At 40.6% G+C, this 21,607-nt stretch overlaps 1 protein-coding gene across 1 annotated transcript; it reads left to right on the top strand.

Annotated features, from left to right (window-relative positions):
- Nucleotides 1-348: 348 nt before the first annotated feature.
- Nucleotides 349-21,275, top strand: LOC134211992 (platelet-activating factor acetylhydrolase IB subunit beta homolog). The gene is made up of 2 exons (XM_062689446.1): nucleotides 349-1,062; nucleotides 20,357-21,275. Exons 1-2 carry the CDS (start codon nucleotides 667-669, stop codon nucleotides 20,636-20,638), a joined length of 678 nt encoding a protein of 225 aa, XP_062545430.1. The 5' UTR covers nucleotides 349-666; the 3' UTR covers nucleotides 20,639-21,275.
- Nucleotides 21,276-21,607: the final 332 nt, after the last annotated feature.

The raw sequence follows: 21,607 nt of genomic DNA, 5'->3' as shown, positions 1-21,607 counted from the left end.
TTTTATAATACGCGAATAAATCAGTATACAATTGACTTTTGATTTTTTAAATATAAAGAACAAATAGCATACAATATTTCGTCTGAAATGCCTACAACAAAACCCGATTTTTAGTAAATTTCAACCAAAATCGACTCTTTGGGGAAAAGTAAAAATCACCTGAACTGAAGTGTTTGCAATATAACTCAAAATTAAGTACTATGCGAATAACTCAATTTTGAGTGGTTGCACTTAGCTGTCAAGATGGGTGAAAACGACCTAATTTTGGATTGTTTTGGATCTCCGTGTACCTTCGTGCTTACTGTCAGGCCGCGGATGACAGTCACAAAAGCGAAGGCGGATGACAAGCAGACGACGACAAAAAGGGTGACGACCGTGACGACAAGTGCTGGAAGAAAAATTGTGGTGCTGCTGCTGCTCACTTGAAAAAGTTCCTTTCCTGGTCCGTTGTGTATCGCAGCACATTAAATAAGTGCTTATTCCATTACATTAAGAACCCATATTGACGGCTGCATTGATATTTAGTCAAAAGAAACGTAGCTTCTGGTCGTGTTTACAAACGATTTTTTTTTCTACGGCTGCAAATTTCTTCCCCCACCAAATCGAATTTCACTACTCGAAAAGCGCTGTTTACGCTGTTAAATCCTACGCATTGGAACAAACGGAATGACCTCGACGACGATTCCCACCATCTGCAAGGATCTGGACGGTGACGACCGGTGGCTCAGTGTGCACAAGCGGTTCGTGCAGGAATGCAAGGAGAAAGATCCGGACGTGATGTTTGTCGGAGATTGCATTCTGGAAGCGCTGCAGTTCACTGAATACTGGAACAGTCACTTTGTGCCGATGCATTGTTTGAATTTCAGCATACGAAACGACCGGACCCAGAACGTGCTCTGGAGACTGCAGAACGGCGAGCTGGAAAACGTGAGGCCAAAGGCGATCGTGCTGCATGTTGGAACGAATAATATTAGCGACAGCGCTGAGGAGGTGACCGAGGGACTGTTGGAACTGGTGAAGACCATCCGGAGCAAGCTGGCCGACGTGTATATCGTGATTCCGGTAAGTAGACGAAGGGTGTTAGTTTAGTTGATGGTACTTTCTGCACGTAACTACGGTTCGAATTTCGCTTGCCTGTTAATGAGACGTTAAAAAAGGACCTTTGGAATTTGATTTTATATTAGTTCTTAGAAGGGCCCAAAACACAATATTCACTGGTGAAAACAAATGTAAAAACACATAAATGGTCTCAACCTTGCAAGTAAAAGAACAGAAAAAGTAAAAGAACAGATTCAATTTAAGGTTTTTAAGTCCAAAGCATTTCGGCACTAGTCTTGAATCTCCTTGCCTGGCAATCTCCAATGAAAGTACATCAGGGGGAGACTATCGAATCGATAGTACTTTCACAGAAAAACATATGCGCAAGTCGCTACGTCATTTTGACCCAACTCGCTAACTCACTTATGAAAGGCTACGCACAGGACAGGAAATTTAGACCATTACGTATGAGCCTCATTGATCCCTCTAATTATCTGTCTGACCACACAGGGATCCACAGCTTGCTCGCGGTGTCCATCATTGCCAGGGCGAGCTTAGTGTCCATAGCATCACAATAGTCTCCATACTGCGGCAGTTGCTATTGTTCGAGACGGCACCAACGCTACAGTTCGATCTGTAGTACAGCTGTATAAAGACCCCGCCCATAGCAATGAGAAATAATGTCCCCAGTTTCTTCGGGGAAATGTTCGGCGGAAAATTCGAAATTAAATCTTTGAAGACTTTTTGACATTTCAAGCCCTCGAGCACAACCAGCTGGAGTATGAATGGAACATCCACATTCGATAGGAAAGGAAATAGGAAAGCTTCCTTCGATTTTCCCGCGCTTAGGCATGCCGGCCTTGAACCTTGTTTTTTTAAGCAAGTGGAGAATTCAGAGATTTCCCTCTCCTCTTGTTTTATTTAATGTTCATGGCTGAGCGTGGAGAAGTGACCTTCTAAGAGGTTTTTCTTTCGGAAGGGTGCCCTTGCAGGCTTACCACCGCTTGTCGGATTTTTTTTTCCGCAAACGGATCAAAAGTAAAACGAAGGCACGGGTACAAGCAAAGATCGTAAGAACTCTTCTTCTAATTGCCATTGCATCCCCCACTGGTACATTGGCGCCTCGCAGCTTAGTGTTCATTCAGCACTTCCACAATGATTACTCCAATTTCAGGATAGTTACACCCAGTTCTTTTTTACACGGGTGGGTTAAGACCTTTAGTGTTAATGAAACTATGAGTTAACCTCATGAAAAAAATCACAAAAAATCAAAGAAATTTCAGGTGGTATTTAAAAAGCTGTGAAAGATCAGGTTAATCGGCAAATTGAAGAATACCAACCGGGTAAAACAATATTGGGTGTAGTTTCCACGCATCAAATTCTTAGAATGCGCAAGTGAGGGTTTAAGGAAGAAGTAAAACAACCACCGTATCATGAATCTTTGAACTGGCCCGCTACACCGTATGAGTCAGTCGACGTGGTACCGTGAGTGAGTATCAAAGAGCTTTTCGTAGCTGCAAGAACCATTCTTGCTTATCCAGATATGTTTATGCCTACAACGATGCCTGGTTGAAGGAAACTTCGCAGACCGTTGGAAACGGAGGAAATTGGTGCCATTGCCGAAGCCGCAAACCGCCGAGAGATCCTTCAGCATACAGACCAATTTGCCTACTCGACTCAGCTGGGAAGTTGCTAGAGAAGATGATCCTGAATAGATTGTCGGACTATACGGAGTATGCTGGTAGCTTATCTAGCAACCATTATGGTTTCCGTAAAGGCCGTTCTACCATCGAAGCAATTCGGTCGGTAACGGATACGGCAAAGGTAGCGCGTGGTTTGAACGGGCGAGGTATTAGGTACTGCGCATATATTACACTTGATGTAAAGAATGCGTTTAACAATGCTATCTGGGCATGAGGGTTCCGGATTATCTGTGGAGGATACTGAGAAGTTATTTTCAGAATAGGGTGTTGACATATGACACCGACGTTGGTCAGCAGTCGATAGAAGTGTCAGCGTGCGTTCCACAGGGATCGATCCTCGGACCGGTTCTGTGGAATATCATGTATGACGGAACATTACGCTTAAGTCTCCCGGCCGGTGTACAAATAGAAGGCTTCGCGGATGACGTAATGCTAGAAGTGACGGGTGACACTCTCGTTGAAGTCGAACTGAAGGCTTCATATGCGACGGGCAGAATCGAGGAATGACTCAACTCAAGGAGGTTATCCCTTGCACATCACAAGACCGAGATCGTTGTAGTGCATAATCGCCATGGGTTGAAGCAAGCGAGGATAAAAGTAGGGACCTGCACAGTTAACTCTGTGAGGTCAATAAAGCATCGGGGCGTGATGATCGACGGTAAGCTCAATTTCACGAGCCACGGCGATTATGCATGCCAACGGGCATCATTGGCGATACAATGAGGTTACCACCCTTTAAGCTGATGTTGTGTTATAACGTCGAGTGCGTTAACATAGGCATTTCTTAATTGCGGGTCGGGGAATACGTTTTAGTGGGTCGGGTAAGCCCATCCCCACACTACCTGAGTTAACCTCCTCCGGTGTCTGTTTGCAGATTTGTGAGGAAGGGGCGGGTAACGATCCCAGAAAACAAACAATACAGGCCGGACTCGATTATCCAGGGTGTTGAAAAAAAATTTACTCCAGATAATCGAACCCTCCTGATAATCGAGCCATTTTTGTTGTCGCTGAAAATTTAACTTTTGCTCAAATAGTTATGTGTTTTGCTTATCTAGTTATATGAAATTTAAATATTTTGGGGCTGTATACAAGACACAACCGCTCGACGTAAGCTAAGTAAAACCAAATATAGTACACTGAACCAATAATTCCACTCTGTATAGAAGAAAAGGAACTATCCCACCCCACCAACACTACTACCCAGCTTTAGCAGCATCTTCCACTATGTGAGGGAGCTGGGACCCACTGTCTAGCAGCTGGGCCACTCCATTCATACACCCAAGTTCAACAATTGATAATACCCTTAAAGTAGGCAATTACCCAGGTGGGTGGCACGACGCCATATTTTTGCAGCCAACATCTCAGTTTAAAATTCATGATAGTATGTGTTTTGTTTACAAACATCACATTTGATTTTCATTAGGATACAGAACTGTCAGTGGGATACGCTCGCGCAATGTTGGCTGCAAAACAAACCTATTGTGTGAGATAGGGATGCCAGCGGGCTGCAATTGCCACGGATTAAAACGCGCTGCATAGGAGACGCATGAAGCATGAAAGAACTAAAATTTTCAATAGTTTAGCGTTGATACTCTATTAATGGTACAAATCTTACATGATTTCGTGACGGTCCCCAATTTTGAAATTTTCATTTTGCACCCTGTATCCGAGTCTTCCCCTTATACGTAGTTTACTTTAAAAAATATCCCGTTGGTCCGTTCATGGATTCTGACTACCGTTATGGGCCAAACACAATGGATACGTTTGCGTGCGGTTTGACAGTTTTCCCATGAGAAAACTGTCAAAACGCACGCAAACGTACGCATTGTGTTTGGCCCATTAGAGGTCAGCGCTGATCCGAAAATTTTTGGCGGCGTTTATCATAATTTTGGTCGGCGAAGGCTTGGCGATTTATAGGGTAAATCACTACTTGGGCCTATGGACCCGGTTCCCGACTCACTGCACAGAAAACTAATGATTTATACTGTTCGGAAGCCGTAGGTTTATGATTGATAATTTTTTAAAAGTCTCCCATTTATTTCGCACAATACTCAATATTTTTCAACCACTTGTTCTACTCCTAATTGATCCAATTGTAGAAAATAAAAATGTAGATTTCAAAATTTCGCTCTCCTTTGCCACACCACTGAGCCGGAGTGATTCTTTCCACTTTTACAAAACGGTATCATATCAAGACAAAATTTTGAAAACGACTTATCTGCTTTTGTAAACAAAGATTCGAACGTCGATTTGGCGAACATGATAGCACTCCGATGCAAACAAACACTACCAATAGGTAGGTGAAGGATTCGGCTACCTGATGATGGTATTGGTTTGTGTCGAAGTGCTATTAGATTCGTGAAATCGACGTTTGAATCTTTGTTTACAAAAGCAGATAAGTCGTTTTGAAAATTTTGCCTTGATATGATCCTTCATCGTTAATAGGAAAACTGTCTAATACGTTGACGCTATCATGTTAATTATAATTCTCTCGATTTCAAAAGGTGAAAAAATATTGTTTTTAAGTATTTGGAAGAAATTTGGATGAGTAAATATATCTTCTCAACCAAATAAAGATGATTATGAATAATAACATCTGGCATCTTGTTGTCGTGGGACGTGCATATTTTTGTTTACGTCGCATTTTCTACCGTTCCGAGAGAGAATGAGAGTAAAATGTTGAGAAATTGAGTGAAATTTTTCTTAGGCCGGGAACTGGTTTTATGTGTGCCTGAATGGCAATCGTTCAGACTCAAATGGGTGCTGCACTTCGTTAATTTGAATCAAATAAAAGCTTTTTTGAACGATATTTAGCACGAATAGCTATTTTTTAAGCAGAAGTGAACCCCAATGCAGTACAGGCATACCTCGATAGTACGCACACCTCCGAAATTTTAGTGTACGTACTATCGAAGCAAAAAAAAATCTGAACAAAAAAATGTTTCGCCTTTTTGTTTATTTAGAAATAGCAGAATGTTTATAAAACCATCCAGAAGAAAAAATATCGATAGAAGATTCTGTACTCCAAACATATTTGTATTTCTCGCTTAATTTTTCAAAAGGACTTAAGTAACATTTTTTCGTGAATTAATTTGAATAGCGCAATCAACAGAACAACATGAAAGCTTCTGATTGCAGTGCTCTAATTTATTCATGAAAAAAATGTTACATAGGTCCTTTTGAAAAGTTAAGCGAGATTTCATATAGTACAAAACGGACCAATAGGACCCAGCTTTTTTTTGAAATGGTGCCCACATGTAGCATGAGCAAAAACATCATCTGTGTAAATGTGAGGCTATTTTTTCACGGAATATAAGATTTTAATGCTTCGGAACATCCATAAATTACGTGAAATTTGTAGGAGTAATGTTTCAAAGATATGTTACACATCGTACATAATTATATATTAGAGTGGGGCGCAGTTGTATGGAAAAACGCAAACTTCGTTCGATCAAGTGAGATCAAGGTTTTTCAGAATCGTTTTGGGACCCCAATCAACTGTGCAAAATATGGACTCGATTGGTTGCAACCTCGCATGCCGCATCGCGTTTTAAAATTACATGGAGATTAGTATGGGAAAACGTACTTTTTTACATTTTTGCTCTTAGCGGCTTCAATTTATCATCAATCACGTGACTCAATACGGTAGCATCTAGTCTGGAAGATGCCGAAAGACTTTGCCGAAGAAGGTACGTAGCTGGAAGGTCTACAAAAAATGTTATTACGATTCGAAAATTGATTGTGTAAACCGTATGCAAGAAATCAATGTTTCTGCCAGCACTACCGGACAACCTATGGCTCTCGAAGGGCAAAACCCATCTTCCTTCTTGTCGGATTTTATTCTTTGTGAAATGATTCCGGATACCTCCCATTAGCTCTAAAGCCCTATAAAATCAATTATTTTGAAATAACACTCAGGTAAATTATTGGTCTACGTAGTACGGCAGTGCTGGCAGAATAAACGATTTTTTGCATACGGTTTGAACACTCAATGTTCTAAGCGTTATAACTTTTTTCGTAGACGTTCCAGCAACGTGCCTTCTTCAGCAAAGTTTTTCGACATCCTTTGGGTTATACTTTAACGCAATGTGCCACTTGGTTTACGATGAACTGAAGCCTCTAGTAGTAGAAATGCAAAAATATACGTTCTCCCATACTAATTTCCATACAAACTTCAAACGCGATGCGGAAAGCGAGGAAGCAACCAATCGGTCCCAAATTCTGCACAGTTGTTCAGGACCCAGAATGGCTTCGAAAAACCATTGATTTGAAAAAATGACCATGACGCCCCACTCTATTATATATGTTACTGCAAAAAGCGACGATTGAGGGTGGTTGACAGATCACTACATTTTTGGTGGCGTATTTTATGGATTTACCCTATAGATTTTATGGGAATGAAGAGCTTAAGGTTGCCCTGAACTGTCACTGTCGTTGCGACTCTATTGGCTTTATTGACGCTTCCTTATCAATGCGACACACTGCCAGCTATACAAACAGTCGCATTGCGTTGTTTTGGAGAAACCTTTAAAATGATTCGCAATTTAATAAGATGAGTATAAAGATAACAAGATTGATTTCGAAGATATAAAAAAGGGATAACTTTCTAAGTTATTTTAATTTTCTCGTCTTTAGAATTTTTAGTTTTGCCTTCCTCCTAAGGTTTAACAAAAAGACTATAATATATATTATATTTCATAGAAAACAAATGTTTGACAGGACGACGTTCATATACCGATCAACTCAGCCCCACGAATTGAGTCTTTACATCTAAATCACTGGATGGCGATCTACTCACAACTGCAATTAGCGTGGAGCTGAACTCTGAACAAAAACTGCGACGTGAGAAAATATTTTTGGTAACATGGCCACTAGATCCCTTTCAATTAAACATATTCTCGGCCAAACATAAAGATACGTTTATTGAAAATATTGGAATTGTCCTTCAGGAGACTAAGGAATTGCTCTAGCATGCCCCCCTGAAATACTAGAATTTCTTTTGTCTTTTTGTCTTTTGTCTGAAATTATTTCATTACTTTATTCAAAATTAGTTTGGAAATTCAAAATATTTTCCTCTGAAAATTGCTTATCTCATAGATTTGTTTCAGATATTCTTCTAGGAGTTTCTCCATCGGAAAATTCATCAAAAATTTATCTCAAAAAATCCTCCTGGGATTATTTCAGAAAATTCTCCAGGAAATCATTTGAGAATTCCTGATACTCCCACAAAAATTCTTCCTGAAAAGGAGCTTCATGGAGCAGTTCTTCATGGATGAATTCTTGAAGAATCTGTCAAACGAATTTCTGGGGTCGTACACTTATTACGTAAGCAATTTTTCTGGGTTTTTCAACCCCCCCTCCCCCCATGTAAGATTTTTTTCATACAAACGATTTTTTATTTATATGGAGCGTAAGATATTGACCGACCCCCCTTCCCCCATTAAGTGCTTACGTAATATGTGTACGGCTCCTAAAGAGATTTCTGGAAGAATTCTGGAGGTAGTTTTCGGGAAAAATCTTGATAAAAGAAAAAGCGGGAGAGTTTCTAGAAGATTTTCCGGGGTTGTTGTTTTAAGATATTGCTGTGAATTACTTTAAAAAATTCTCGGAAAATCCCGAAGGGTTTTTGAATGGATATTTTTGGGGAAGTACCGGCTTAAATATTGTGAATTCCGCCGGGATCTTCTAGGAGAATTTCTTAATTAATTTCCTGAGGAATTGCAGTGGAAATTTTAGGAGGATATTCCAAATGAGTTTTGAGGAAATTTTCGGAAGAATATCTGGAGAAATAGCCAGTTGAATTTGCAAAGGAATTAATTTGCGGGAGAATTTCCAAAGAAAAAAAATCCACGGCCCATACATTTTTTTTTTGAAAATGTGTATTAGCAATTGTCCACGCTGAGGGAGGGGGTTATCGAAAAACTTATCAAAACGTGTCCACGTGGTATATGGACAGCCCCAAAGGCCTCGAAGTAATTAATGAAAAGATCTCAATGAAATATCTGGAGTAACTTCAGAGAGAATGTTCTGGAATAGCAGACGTGTGCCTACGTGAATGCCTAAGTGAATTGTTGAAAAAATCAAGATTTTTTTTGAGTATATACGAATGAATTAACGGAGAAGTACTTGGCAATAATTTAAGATGGATGTTCAGAGGAATTTTTGAAAGAACTCACGGAGACATTTCTTGAGTAACTCCTATGCGTACTAGTCGAAATTCTGGAGGAACTAGCGGAGGGATTCCTCGGTGAACTTGTGGAGGAATTCCTGTAAGAACTTGCGGAAAAATCCTGGAGGAACTCGCGTGTGTATTTACATATGTTTGAGCGCGCGTCAAACCTTTGATTGCATGCGAATGTTTTTCATGGCATTAAATGAATTTCAAATTTCTCAATCCAACTCCCAATGCATCAAGCAAAAACTTTATAAAAGTTCATTTAATACACGTATAATGTTCTGGGGAATTGATCTTTAACATATCAACTACCTTTGTTGCAGTTTTGAGCTCATTCGGGCATACCTAACCAATTTCTAGAACGAAATAGTGACGGAGTTGTATTTTCCTATGTGTTTGGGCTGAAAAACCTTGGGTTCAACTGGAAAACGCTTTGGAGAACCTTGAACATCTCGTATTTCTGAAAACAGATCACTGTCTCAACAATCAGGATGACTCAACTTGATTGAGTGTTATGAATTATCAAACAATCCAAACATTTTCGAATCATCTCTATGCTCTCAGATGCAGAAGCTTACCAAGGTTCAGGATATCTGGATCTCCACGGTATGATCAAACTTGGCCTCTGATATTTTTCCTGTAAAGCCTGGTGTCTATTTTTGCTGAAGAAAGTGGGGACTTAGCTTTCATCTGTGATATTTCACAACCAATCTAAAACGCTGAGCATATATGACCCAAACGTCCCGAAAGGGTTAAATCATATGTCAAATTATTACGTAGCTTATGAAGGGCCCCACGCATGTGCAAAGATTAAAATATATTAAAATTTCAACTAAAATAGTTCAGAAAACTAAAGCAAAAAAAAATAGTTTTAGGTAAGTTGTACGTACAATCGAGGGTACGTACTATCGAGGGTACGCACTATCGAGGGTACGTACTATCGAGGTATGCCTGTATTATACAGCTCACAAAATTTAGGAAAAGTTGCTTCCTGTCATAAATATCAATTAAATAATGCAGTCGTACGCATGTTCGGCCGGGAATGGAGTAAGAAACCCTATATTACGTTCGTAACGTAAAGTTTTTTTTTTATCCAGGATATTTTTAGGACATTAACGGGAGAATCTTTTTATTTCGCCGGAAAAATCTAATGAACTGTCTCAAGAGATACTTCCGAATTTTTCGAATTTTCAACAGGAAATGCTCCATTTTTTTTTTGTTTTTTTTTTGTTAGGGCGTAGAACCACTGCGTCCATTGAGTTGAACTTTTGTGGTATACCCCTGATTACTCTTAACTATGTATTCGCATCTTGTAGGGTGATCACCATTTGTCAAGTAAACAACCTAAGACGCGTCTTTTCCCAGTCCGGTATAATTGAGTTAATAAAACCCACTACCTTTCCAAGATTTGCAGTCCAAATATCTCCTGGTTGCATAAAGCCACTATTTAGAAATTTAGATCTACCTTTGTACAATGCATCACAACTGCAAAGCAGGTGTTCCGAGGTTTCACGTTCCATGTTACAGAAACGACAGATATCATACTGAATCTGGGCAATATTGTTCAAGTGTTATCTGCTCGGGCAGTGTCCGGTTATTAGGCCAGTGAAGGTGCAAAGAGCTCTCTTGCTGAGCTCCAAGAGCTTTTCGGTTCCTTTAACATTGGGAATTATAAATCTCTTTGATTGAGCACACTTTTCGGCAACCAATCAGTTGGTCATCAACCTTTGTGCTTCTCAGGATTTCAATTCCATTTTTATAGTACAGTATGATATACCGCAGAAAGGTTCTGGGCCAATAAACTGTGTGTTTGAACCTCGTTTTGCAAACTCGTCTGCCTTTTCATTACCTTCAATGCCACAGTGCCCTGGAACCCAGTACAGATTTACGGAGTTCTCTTGGCACACTTTTCCCAATGAAAGAATGCAGCCCCAGACAAGTTTCGATGTACATTTAAAGCTACTCAATGCTTTGAGTGCCGCTTGACTATCTGTGAAGATACAAATATTTGCATATCTATATTTCTTCTCTACACAGATATTAGCACATTTCATTATAGCAAAAGTCTCCGCTTGGAACACCGTTGGATAGTTTCCCATTGCCACTGAGATCGATATCCCGATATCCTGCTCCCGTTTTTGTTCCTATTTTTGAGCCATCTGTGTAGAATTTTATGGAACCGTCCCGAACAGTGGGACCTCCGACTTCCCAGTCCATACGTGATGGCTCACGTATGTAATAAGGAATGTCATAGTTCTCCACAGGTTTCATCCAGTCTCCACTCATATTCATCACTGGCCCATATTGAAAATTTTGTGAGATACTCAAGTGGCCCACTAAATCGCCTGACTTGAATAACTTCAATCGTTTAAGTTTTTGCATATTCTTTTCCGCTTCTAACTGCTCGAATTCATACAATGGTAGCAGATTAAGAATTGCATCTAAAGATTTTGAAGGGGTGCTACGCATCGCTTCCGTTATGGCAATGGACACTAACCTTTGCAGTTTTGTCAGCTTCTTCTGTGCAGTAGCCTCTTTTGTTTTTGGCCACCATACAAGAGCAGCATATGTCAGTTTTGGACGAATAATGGAGGCACAGACAAACAGACATAACACATTGAACATTTACTCATCGAATTCATCGTCGTTCAAACACTAACGACATCTGTTGATTTCAGTTAGTTGGGCAAACCATAAACCAGATGGCGGTAGTGAGCAAACGTCAAACTCGGGCAAAAACGATGCGTGCGCCATAAGTGTTCGATTTGCCACTACTGATTATTTGAATTGACCAGTAAATCAGTAAACGATGAAAATTTGACGAGTGTTATGTCTGTTTGTCTGTGATGGAAGTATAAATCCACTTTATCATTTTTGGTCTTGAGCCCCATTTTCTTCCAAATATTTTAGAGCATATCCAGAAGGCACTACCCAGGTAACCATAAGCATTAAAATAAGCCATACGTGCGACTATAAGGCTACCACAGAGCTAACAAACTTCATACTGGCTCTATAATAGCCCTATATAGCCGAAAAGGCGAAATAAAGTGCTAATGGTTACCTGGGTAGTTGCCTTACCGATCGCACACAATATGAGCATTCCAGTTCAGTTTAGAATCCAGAATGACTCCCAGGTATTTGACCTGTTCACTAAGCTGAATTTCTAGTCCTCCAAGCTTTAGAGCTTTTAGATCAAGTTTCCTTTTCCTAGTGAATGGTACAATTACAATTTTTGACGGATTAATGCCAGAGGCGTCGCGTCCGCATGTGCAACCTGTGCCCTGCACAGGTAGCAAATTTGTCCCTAACATTTAAACTCTCAATAGATTTCTTGTCATTCTTATACAAATACTTGGATCATGTGCATTTGTCATATGTTTAGTACAAATTTAACGATTGAGTATAAATACATAATCGTAAAATATGCACGAAATTTTTACAGGCGACATGTGATATGAGGCAACCGAAATGCTACGATGGGGGCGCGTTATATTTTACTCCACGATACCGAAACGACGACGCACCGCCACAGGTTGTCCATCACGTGCACTTTCAGCAGAGAACGGTTTGCCATGCATCATACACGCATTATTTTGTATGTGTAGGTCATCCGCCTTAACCGCAATCGGCGATGTATAGGTAGCCAAAGCGTTCATCGTTTGCAGTGCACGGTTTGGTGCCGATGCAGAAAAGCACATCGGTTTGGTGCCTACCGAGTAGGTAACCCATACCGCTTTAAACAGCGCATGCGTTGAAGAGCGCGCAATCGGAACAAAATAGAAAAAGAAAAGAGGCGGTGATTAAATGAATTTTCTGCTCTCTCAAAGTGTTCCATGGCGAAAGTCCGGGTTTGAATAAGCACATTGGATCACAAGCGTTTTAATATTTCATATTGATTAAGATTATGGCTTATGATGAATTTTTTCGTCAAATCCAATATCCAAAAGCTATACCATGTGGACAACTTAGCGAGTAGAGGGGTAGTAAAAATGTCCATGGGTAACAAAAATTAATGAAAAATTGCATGATCAGATATGTACGCTGATGGAGGGAAGTACACATCTAAAGATGTTCGACATCTGTCCACGTGGTATGAAAACAGCCCTTCGGAAAAAAAAGATTCATCTAAGAAATAAACTAAAATAGAATAATTAATAATTGAGTAACGTTTAGATTACAGATATGTTCCGATTTTATCACGCTCCGATTTCGTCAACAAAATTATTCCGTTTTTATCAACAAGAAAATTCAATCATTTTTAAAATAAACTAACTTGGATGAGTTTTATGTTCAATGTTGTAGTTATAATATTCCCTAGCCAAGGTCACGGGGGTTGACGGTACTGAAGATAATATTCATCTGTGTATCATATCACATTTGGAGCACTTCAGTGCGCCTCTAACGATTCACAGTGGATCGGCTGCTTTGCAGACTGATCCCCTGATCGTATGTCCCGGCATACTTATCAGGTATAGCTCTTTACATGGAGGATCCGCTAGGGCTCATTAGCACTCTCCAAGGGGTCGGGAAATTAATCAATTTCTCGACAACTGGAAGTAGCGAAGCCAACGCGTGGCCATAGGTAGGATAGGATAGGTTGTAATATAGATTGAAATTGAGAAGTCTACTTTGTAATTTAGAAACATTCAATTTTCAGAATGTTATCAATTGGGAGTGGAGAACTATTTAGACTTATCAGGATTTACATCAGATTGAAAAATTCAAAATAGTAATGTCATAGCAAACCAGAAATCAGCCAAGAAAAAACGTAGGATTAAAAAAATAGATTGATCACAAAATGAAATAATAATATTGAACATTTTAGATTCAGTAATTAAACAGAATTTTATTTTTTAATTTTTGTTTCAGAAATGGTTTAGAGCAGCCAAGGTAGAAGTTTACTGTACTATTGGATAGAAAAATATTGAATTGAAAATCTGAGATAGAAGAGAGACAGAAGAAAAAAGTGGAGGTTGAGATTATAAAAGAGAGAAAGAGATTCATAAAAGGAGAAATCAGATATTGATAGATAGAAGAAGGACATAGGATTTGTAAGGCAATACTCAACAATTATTTTGTAGTTAACTAAAACACTAATAAGACAAAGTTATAAAAGACCTTTATGTTGAAACATAACAGACATACAACCGACAACAACACAATGACAATAACAGATCTAAAATATAGAAGACAAGTAGTGTTTTACATTAATTATACAACTCACAATAATAGAAATGACTATCCAACGAGTAGTACATATTTTTAATGATGTTATTCATATAAATCAATGCTTCATAATTGTAAAATTCATTTATTTAGCTAGGAAATAGATGCAATGAAGCATTACCATACCATTGATAACTGAATCTTGGACCAGACTTTAAAGACTTGAATTTTGAAGAGCGAAATAGAACATGACCATTTGACTACTGAAATTTATGATATCAGACAGTACTGTAAAGGATATGACGCCATAATCTTGATCAACCGCCAAAATAATGGAAGCTCTCAGATTAATATGTCGATTTATTGCAATAGTACTTAAATTAATTTATTGTATATTTACGATACCATTTAAATTATTCCATGTTGAAACAAAGTCCACTAGTATGATCCCATCACATTACATCAAAGTGTTATGGCTCGGCTGCGGTGGTGGGCGCGGTGACGCGTTTTGACAAAGAATACAGAATTACTGTCAAGATGCGCCGTTGCGTTAATCGCTGTAGAACGGCCTTTACTTGGAGATGGCATCAGTACCACCCGTTGTCAACATAGACTACTATTCGGTATTGAATGTCGGCTCCAAGAAAACATTAAATCAACTTTACATGTTAATTATTCGGAAAACATTCATGCGCGTGATGAGCTTTCATTATTATTATTATTTGTTTTTAAACTGACAGACTGCGGGAAGGAAAATGTATCGGTATGATCACAATACGAACCCAGACCGCAGTGACCTAGTGAGCAACATAGCTTGAGTCGTCTGCTAGTATTGTGTATCACATGGAGAGCCCAGCCGAGATACCAGTCTGTTAAGACTACAACTGGTCAACTCTCGAAAAAAAAAGGAATGCAATGGTATGAATAATCTATCAACACGTATTGGAAATCGTATGAAAAGCTTTGTTCTTAAGCTCTATAAACCGCGAAGTAAAATAGGTAGAATTGATGATCCAACTCATTGGAATGTTCAGCGCGAAATAACCAAACAAACGGTCTCCCACTAATTGTCAAAGTAGATAAACACGAGAAAAACAGCTGTTTCGATCTGTCTCATAAAATGCCTTATTGCATTGCCCTTGCTTACAATCGATCATCCTATATGCTTGCACAAACATGCGCGTGTATGTATATCACTTTTTATGCACTACATATTCACTATACTTCACACACTACGCATTTCTTTCGACCGCGGTCACGGCCGATGCTCCGGCTCTACTTTTTGAGCCAAACTGGTGCGATATACCGTACAAAAAGGGAGAGCCCAAAAGCACACCGCGCTGGACGACGCCGTAGAAACTCACGTTGCGGACGGAAATAGGAGGTGCTGCAAAAAGGGTCCGATACCCTAGTTTAACTTTTTATTATCAGACTAAGGCCGGAGTGGCCTGTGCTGCACATAAAAGTCTTCTCCATTCAGCTCAGTCCATGGCTGCACTTCGCCAACCACGCAGTCTGCGGAGGATCCGCAAATCTCCTCCACCTGATCGGTCCACCTTGCCCGCTGTGCACCTCGCCTTCTTGTTCTCGTCGGATCGTTGTCGAGAACCATTTTCACCGGATTACTGTCCGACATTCTTGCTACGTGCCCGGCCCACCGCAGTCTTCCGATTTTCGCAGTGTGAACGATGGATGGTTCTCCCAACAGCTGATGCAACTCGTGGTTCATTCGCCTCCTCCACGTACCGTCCGCCATCTGCACTCCACCATAAATGGTACGCAACATTTTCCTTTCAAAAACTCCCAGTGCGCGTTGGTCCTCCAAGAGCATCGTCCAGGCCTCGTGTCCGTAGAGAACTACCTGTCTTATAAGCGTTTTGTAGATAGTCAGTTTGGTACGGCGGCGATCTCTATTCGATCGGAGCGTCTTACGGAGTCCAAAGTACGTACGATTTCCAGCCACTATGCGCCTCCGAATTTCTCTGCTGGCATCGTTATCGGCGGTCACCAGTGAGCCCAAGTACACGAATTCTTCAACCACCTCGATTTCGTCACCACCGATACAAACTCGTGGTGATATCAATGTCGTCGGCGAAACCAAATAACTGGACGGACTTCGTGAAAATCGTACCACTCGTGTCAATCCCTGCCCTTCGTATTACTCCCTCTAAAGCGATGTTGAATAGCAGACACGAAAGACCATCACCTTGCCATCACCATCACCTACGCATTTCGAAGGGACTCGAGAATGCCCCTGAAACTCGAACTACGCACATCACCCGATCCATCGTCGCCTTGATCAACCGTATCAGTTTATCTGGAAATCCGTTTTCGTGCATTAGCTGCCATAGCTGGTCCCGATCGATTGTATCATATGCGGCTTTGAAGTCGATAAATAGATGATGTGTGGGCACGTTGTATTCGCGGCATTTCTGCAATAACCGACGTATGGCGAACACCTGCTCTGTGGTAGAGCGTTCACCCATAAATCCCGCCTGGTACTGCTCCACGAACTCTCTTGCAATTGGTGTTAATCGACGGCATAAAATTTGGGAGAGTACCTTGTAGGCGGCGTTCAGCAATGTGATTGCGTGGTAGTTGCTACAATCCAGCTTATCGCCCTTTTTGTAGATGGGACACACGACACCCTCCATCCACTCCTGCGGTAGAACCTCATCCTCCCAAACCTTGGTAATCACCCAGTGCAGCGCTCTAGCCAGTGCCTCACCACCGTGTTTAAACAGCTCTCATGGTAGTTGGTTAACTCCAGGGGCTTTGTTGTTTTTCAGCCGGCCGATCTCCTCCTGGATTTCCTAGAGGTTCGGAGCCGGAAGTCGCATGTCCGGCGCGCTTGCTCCTAGGTTCATTACCATGCCGCCACCGTTGTCTGCCACATCGAAGTTCAGGTGCTCTTCGTAGTGCTGCCGCCACCTTTGGATCACCTCACGCTCGTTTGTAAGAAGGTTCCCGTTTATGTCCTTGCACATATCGGGCTGTGGCACGTGGCCCTTACGTGAACGGTTCAACTTCTCATAGAACTTTCGTGCGTCATTAGCGCGGTACAGTTGCTCCGTCTCTTCACGGTCTGGATCTTCCTGCTGACGCTTTTTCCTCCGGAAAATCGAGTTTTGTCTGTTCCGCGTCTGTTTATATCGTGCCTCGTTCGCCCTCGTGCGGTGTTACAGCAATCTCGCCCATGCTGCATTCTTCTCTTCTACTAACTGCTCACATTCGCCGTCATACCAGTCGTTTCTCTGATCCGGGGGCACCGTGCCAAGTGCAGCGGTTGCGGTGCTACCAATGGCGGATCGAATATCTCTCCAGCCATCTTCAAGAGACGCTGCGCCTAGCTGCTCTTCCGTTGGGAGTGCCACTTCCAGCTGCTGCGCGTATTCTTGGGCTAGTCTACTGTCTTGTAGCCGGGGATTCATGATATCGTGGGCCACTAGAAGGAAGCGGAGTATCGAAAGAGTTATTCGACCGCCGAATTGGCATAGAGTGCTGGATCGTATCGTTATCCACAGAGCTTAAAGCTCTGAAGACATCTTGACTCTGGCTCAGATCATCTGGAAATCTATTATTTCGGTAAAATAAATTTATAACCCAAATTTCAAACCTGCTTCATGCGAGACTCCAGTTTTTTCCGCCTGCTGTTTCTGAAGATGGAGCAGTAAGCTTTTAAAGAATGCTTCATCCTCATCCTCGCCTGGCACACCTTTAGATGTTGACGTTATGCTGGTGTACAACGCAGTGTGCCATGTTGCTGTAAACAAATCACAGTATGCAATGACTCTTCATGTCAGGGTATAAATAGAGAGAAACTGAAGTGAGGAGCTCATTCGTTATCAAGCCGTTGTAGTAGTAACATCAATAAACTAATAATTTTTAAACTTATCAAACCTGCTTGAATTATTTGACTGGTAGAACTCCCATATTAGATACCTTTTGTTCCAGAAGCTTCAATTTCTTTGCCTCGATGTTGATCATTTACTGCTGTGTGCTTCTCTTGCAGGCTTGGCGCTGTGGTCGTATATCATTTTCATAGTCGATTTCTGATGTATCCGAAATCTCAACGTACTCATTTTGATCTTCTGCTATACACTCCCGTTCCTGGGATCCTCGTAACCATTGAGCTAAAAATTTCCACCAGATTTTCGTAGCTTTATGTGGTTTTTTAAAAAAAGCTTTGATTCGAAATGCGGCCAAGTCGTGTACGTCTTGTAGCCCAGCGATGCTTCATCGCCTGATCACCCTGCCGGGATATTTCGCATTTTATATTCAAGAACTGGTTCTGTAATGACTTCTTTTTTAATTCGTCCGCCAAAAATTGTTGAACCGTTATACTGCCGCTAACCGCAAGTTGAGCACATCTGTATATGGCGTCCATATAAATATGTGCTCGACTTGCGGTTAGCGGCAGTATAGCTCATCACGTCACCAAAGAAATCTGCCGCCAGAGCATCTCCGCAATTACTTTATTCCGATACACCTTCAATCTTTGATCCCAAAGCGGTTTTCGTTCAAATTTGAGCGAATCCAAGGTTTCCGTATCAAAGTCTTTTTTGTGAGTAAAAGTGAGTAAAAATCACTTGAAAGAATGGTTTGACGATTGCAAATACTTTTCTTACCTCGCTTCTATGACGGACCCTCCACGCATCTTATATTGGAGCATACAAAACCAGCTTTCACGCCTACTCTCACGCTATCGAAAACACTTTCTTTTCCTCCTAACTATGTCATTGTAGTAAGAAGCAGCCAAAAACTATAACTATGTCTGTTTCATCAAATGTTTCCTTATCTAAAAACCCAGATTAACCCACCTAGCAGCGATGATGCCTTTCTCGTGCTTTATAAAGTATATTGAAAATATCACATAAGAAAGGCTATAGATCACATGTTTTGATCATTTTGAATGTTTTAGGGGAAACAGTGTTTTTATGTACTTAAAAACTTGAAATCACTTTTACATGGTCAAAACGCAAAGGGGCCATCCACAAAGTACGTCACGCTCCTAGGGGGGAGGGGGGGTTCCGAGCAGCGTGACGACTCATACAAAAATTTTAGAAGTTTAATACAAAAAGTGTGACAAAGGGGGAGGGGGGGTTGAAAATCGCCATATTTTGCGTGACGTACTTTATGGATCTTCCCAAACGGAACGAATCGCAATGTTCACAAGACTTTTAGAGCACACCAAAAGCATCCATTTAGAGCTTGTTTCGATAATTTTTTGCGATTCTATCTCCCGTTAGATTTTTTTCAAAATTGAAAATAGCTAAAAAACACTAAATCGACTTGAGCCACCTCGAAATGTTATCCGAATTAGCTGAAAATTTCACAGAAGGCTTATTTTAGCATAAGGATTGTGATTCTGGGCTGACCGATTAAACTTTGGATACTTTTTGAAAACATGAAGAGGTCTAATTTACATCAATGCATTTTAATTGGCACCATTAAAATAAAAAAAACATTGAGCCTACTTTGCATCTGAGGCACTCTGAAAAGCTGCCTAGAAGAGCAACGACTAGGCGCGGTCAATTGCACCCATTCATATTACGTCGACTACGATGAAGAACGGTAGCGTTTATAGAATACATACCTACTTGCTTTACACCAACTATGACCCGGATAGGATCGGAGGACCTAGGTTTGCAGCACTCTGCAAGAGAAGGGCTCGATGAGACTGATGATTTTCTAAGGAACTTTTTTGCGTCTTAGATGCCTTAAATATATTGTAATACCACGTTATACCATAAAGAGGTACTCTTGAAATTTGCTGACATGCATTAGAATAATACGGAGCCTGATAATACAGTTCATACATGATCTTTCGGCACAGAATCCAGCATGCTGCCGCCAGGGAATCGTAGGGATATTCTCCTGATGCGGGCAAGGAACACTTTGCGTAAAACTTTGAGTACGGTACACAGCATCATAATGCCTTGCGTATAGATGAGGTTACTTTCACTAAAATATCCTGCATCCTGTAGACCACACGAAAAGTTCCACGAAAAATGAAAAATGTATGATGAGCGAGAAGCTCTGAAAATTAAAGTTAAATATTTCCGATGAATAAATTTTTCTTACAATCTGTTTTATATTTATTTTGTCTTATATGCCTTATTTCTGATTCATTAAACTTCAGATGAGACGAAACTCACCGAGTCAGCTAGTACTAATCTCCCTCTCCAGAGGTGATCCAGCCTTGGGCTGCAAGCCTCTTTAATAAAGAAATAAAAAAAAAAGCTAGTACTAATATAATTTATATCGCTTTCAGACTCTTCTTCCCCGTGGGCACCAGCCGAACGCACTCCGAGACAAAAACCGTGCCGTCAATCAGCTTCTCAAGGAACGCTGCGTCGGAATGAACAAGGTGCAGATTGTTTGCGTCGACTCGGGCCTGATACAGAGTGACGGTACCATCAGCCATCACGATATGTTCGACTACCTGAACCTGACGAACGTGGGCTGCAAAAAGGTGTTCGAGCCTGTTTGGGATCTACTGCAGCAGATACTGACCGAAAACGAGAAGGAGCGTGACCTTACCCCATCGGAGTGAACCAAGAGCGACGGCGAATGGTACGAGTCAATTCTCTTGGAACAGGCAACAGGCATTGGCAGCGATAGTGGTAGAGCTGTGCGACATTCTCATACTTCTTACGAACATTATTAGCCAGTAGATCATTTGTTGTGTCTCATTTGCAACTCGATGTAGGATTAAAGTCAAACAACTTATAAAATTGCACATTCCTCTTGATTATGATAAAAAGCTTATTAGAATGTTTATATTCGATAGAACTATGAACGTGTTTCATATTGATCGTTATTTTGACTCACAATGATATTATTTATTCCATGTATCCAATATTTATTAGGCATAGTGTTAGCGTTATATCGCTGATGGCGAAGTTATTTCTCGGCTAGTATAGTTTTTATAAAAAATAATCATTGATAGTAGCTTCCAGAAATTTCTGTTTTGGCTCCAACCGTACTAGGCTAGTTGTTAAGATTTGGCCCTATTCTTTAGACCGCCGTCTTCTTACGAATATGTAGTGATTCTTAAAACATTCCACCTTACCTCACAAAACTATTCAAAGTAACGAGTAATTCCACGAGTTTAGAACACTAGAATTTACTATGATCTCAATCTTGATGAACTGAACTCTACGACGAAATACAAATCTACTCTAAACATGGTTGCATATTTTTCTAAACTGTTCTTACATGAAAAATATAAGAAAAACTACTAAATCGGAGCATTGAATATAAAGTGCGCGTTAATGCAAGAGACTTCTTATTGGACTTGAACAAATCAATAACCAAATAACATAAACTTATTGGAAACGGAAGAAAAGATTTCAGCTCCGGGGAGGTGCAGCATGCATACATTGCTGCGAACTTTCCAAATATAATTTATTTTTGTACTAGTTTACATTTTGTTATAATTATCTTTTAACTTCATGTATCCAATAACCGATTACACTTAATTATAGATTTTCAACTGCAAGTTTGTTTGAATTGGAATTCG

The sequence above is a fragment of the Armigeres subalbatus genome, chromosome 1 (genome assembly GCF_024139115.2).
Source record: "Armigeres subalbatus isolate Guangzhou_Male chromosome 1, GZ_Asu_2, whole genome shotgun sequence".
NCBI classification, from domain to species: domain Eukaryota; kingdom Metazoa; phylum Arthropoda; class Insecta; order Diptera; family Culicidae; genus Armigeres; species Armigeres subalbatus.
This window is presented reverse-complemented; position numbering and strand designations above follow the sequence as displayed.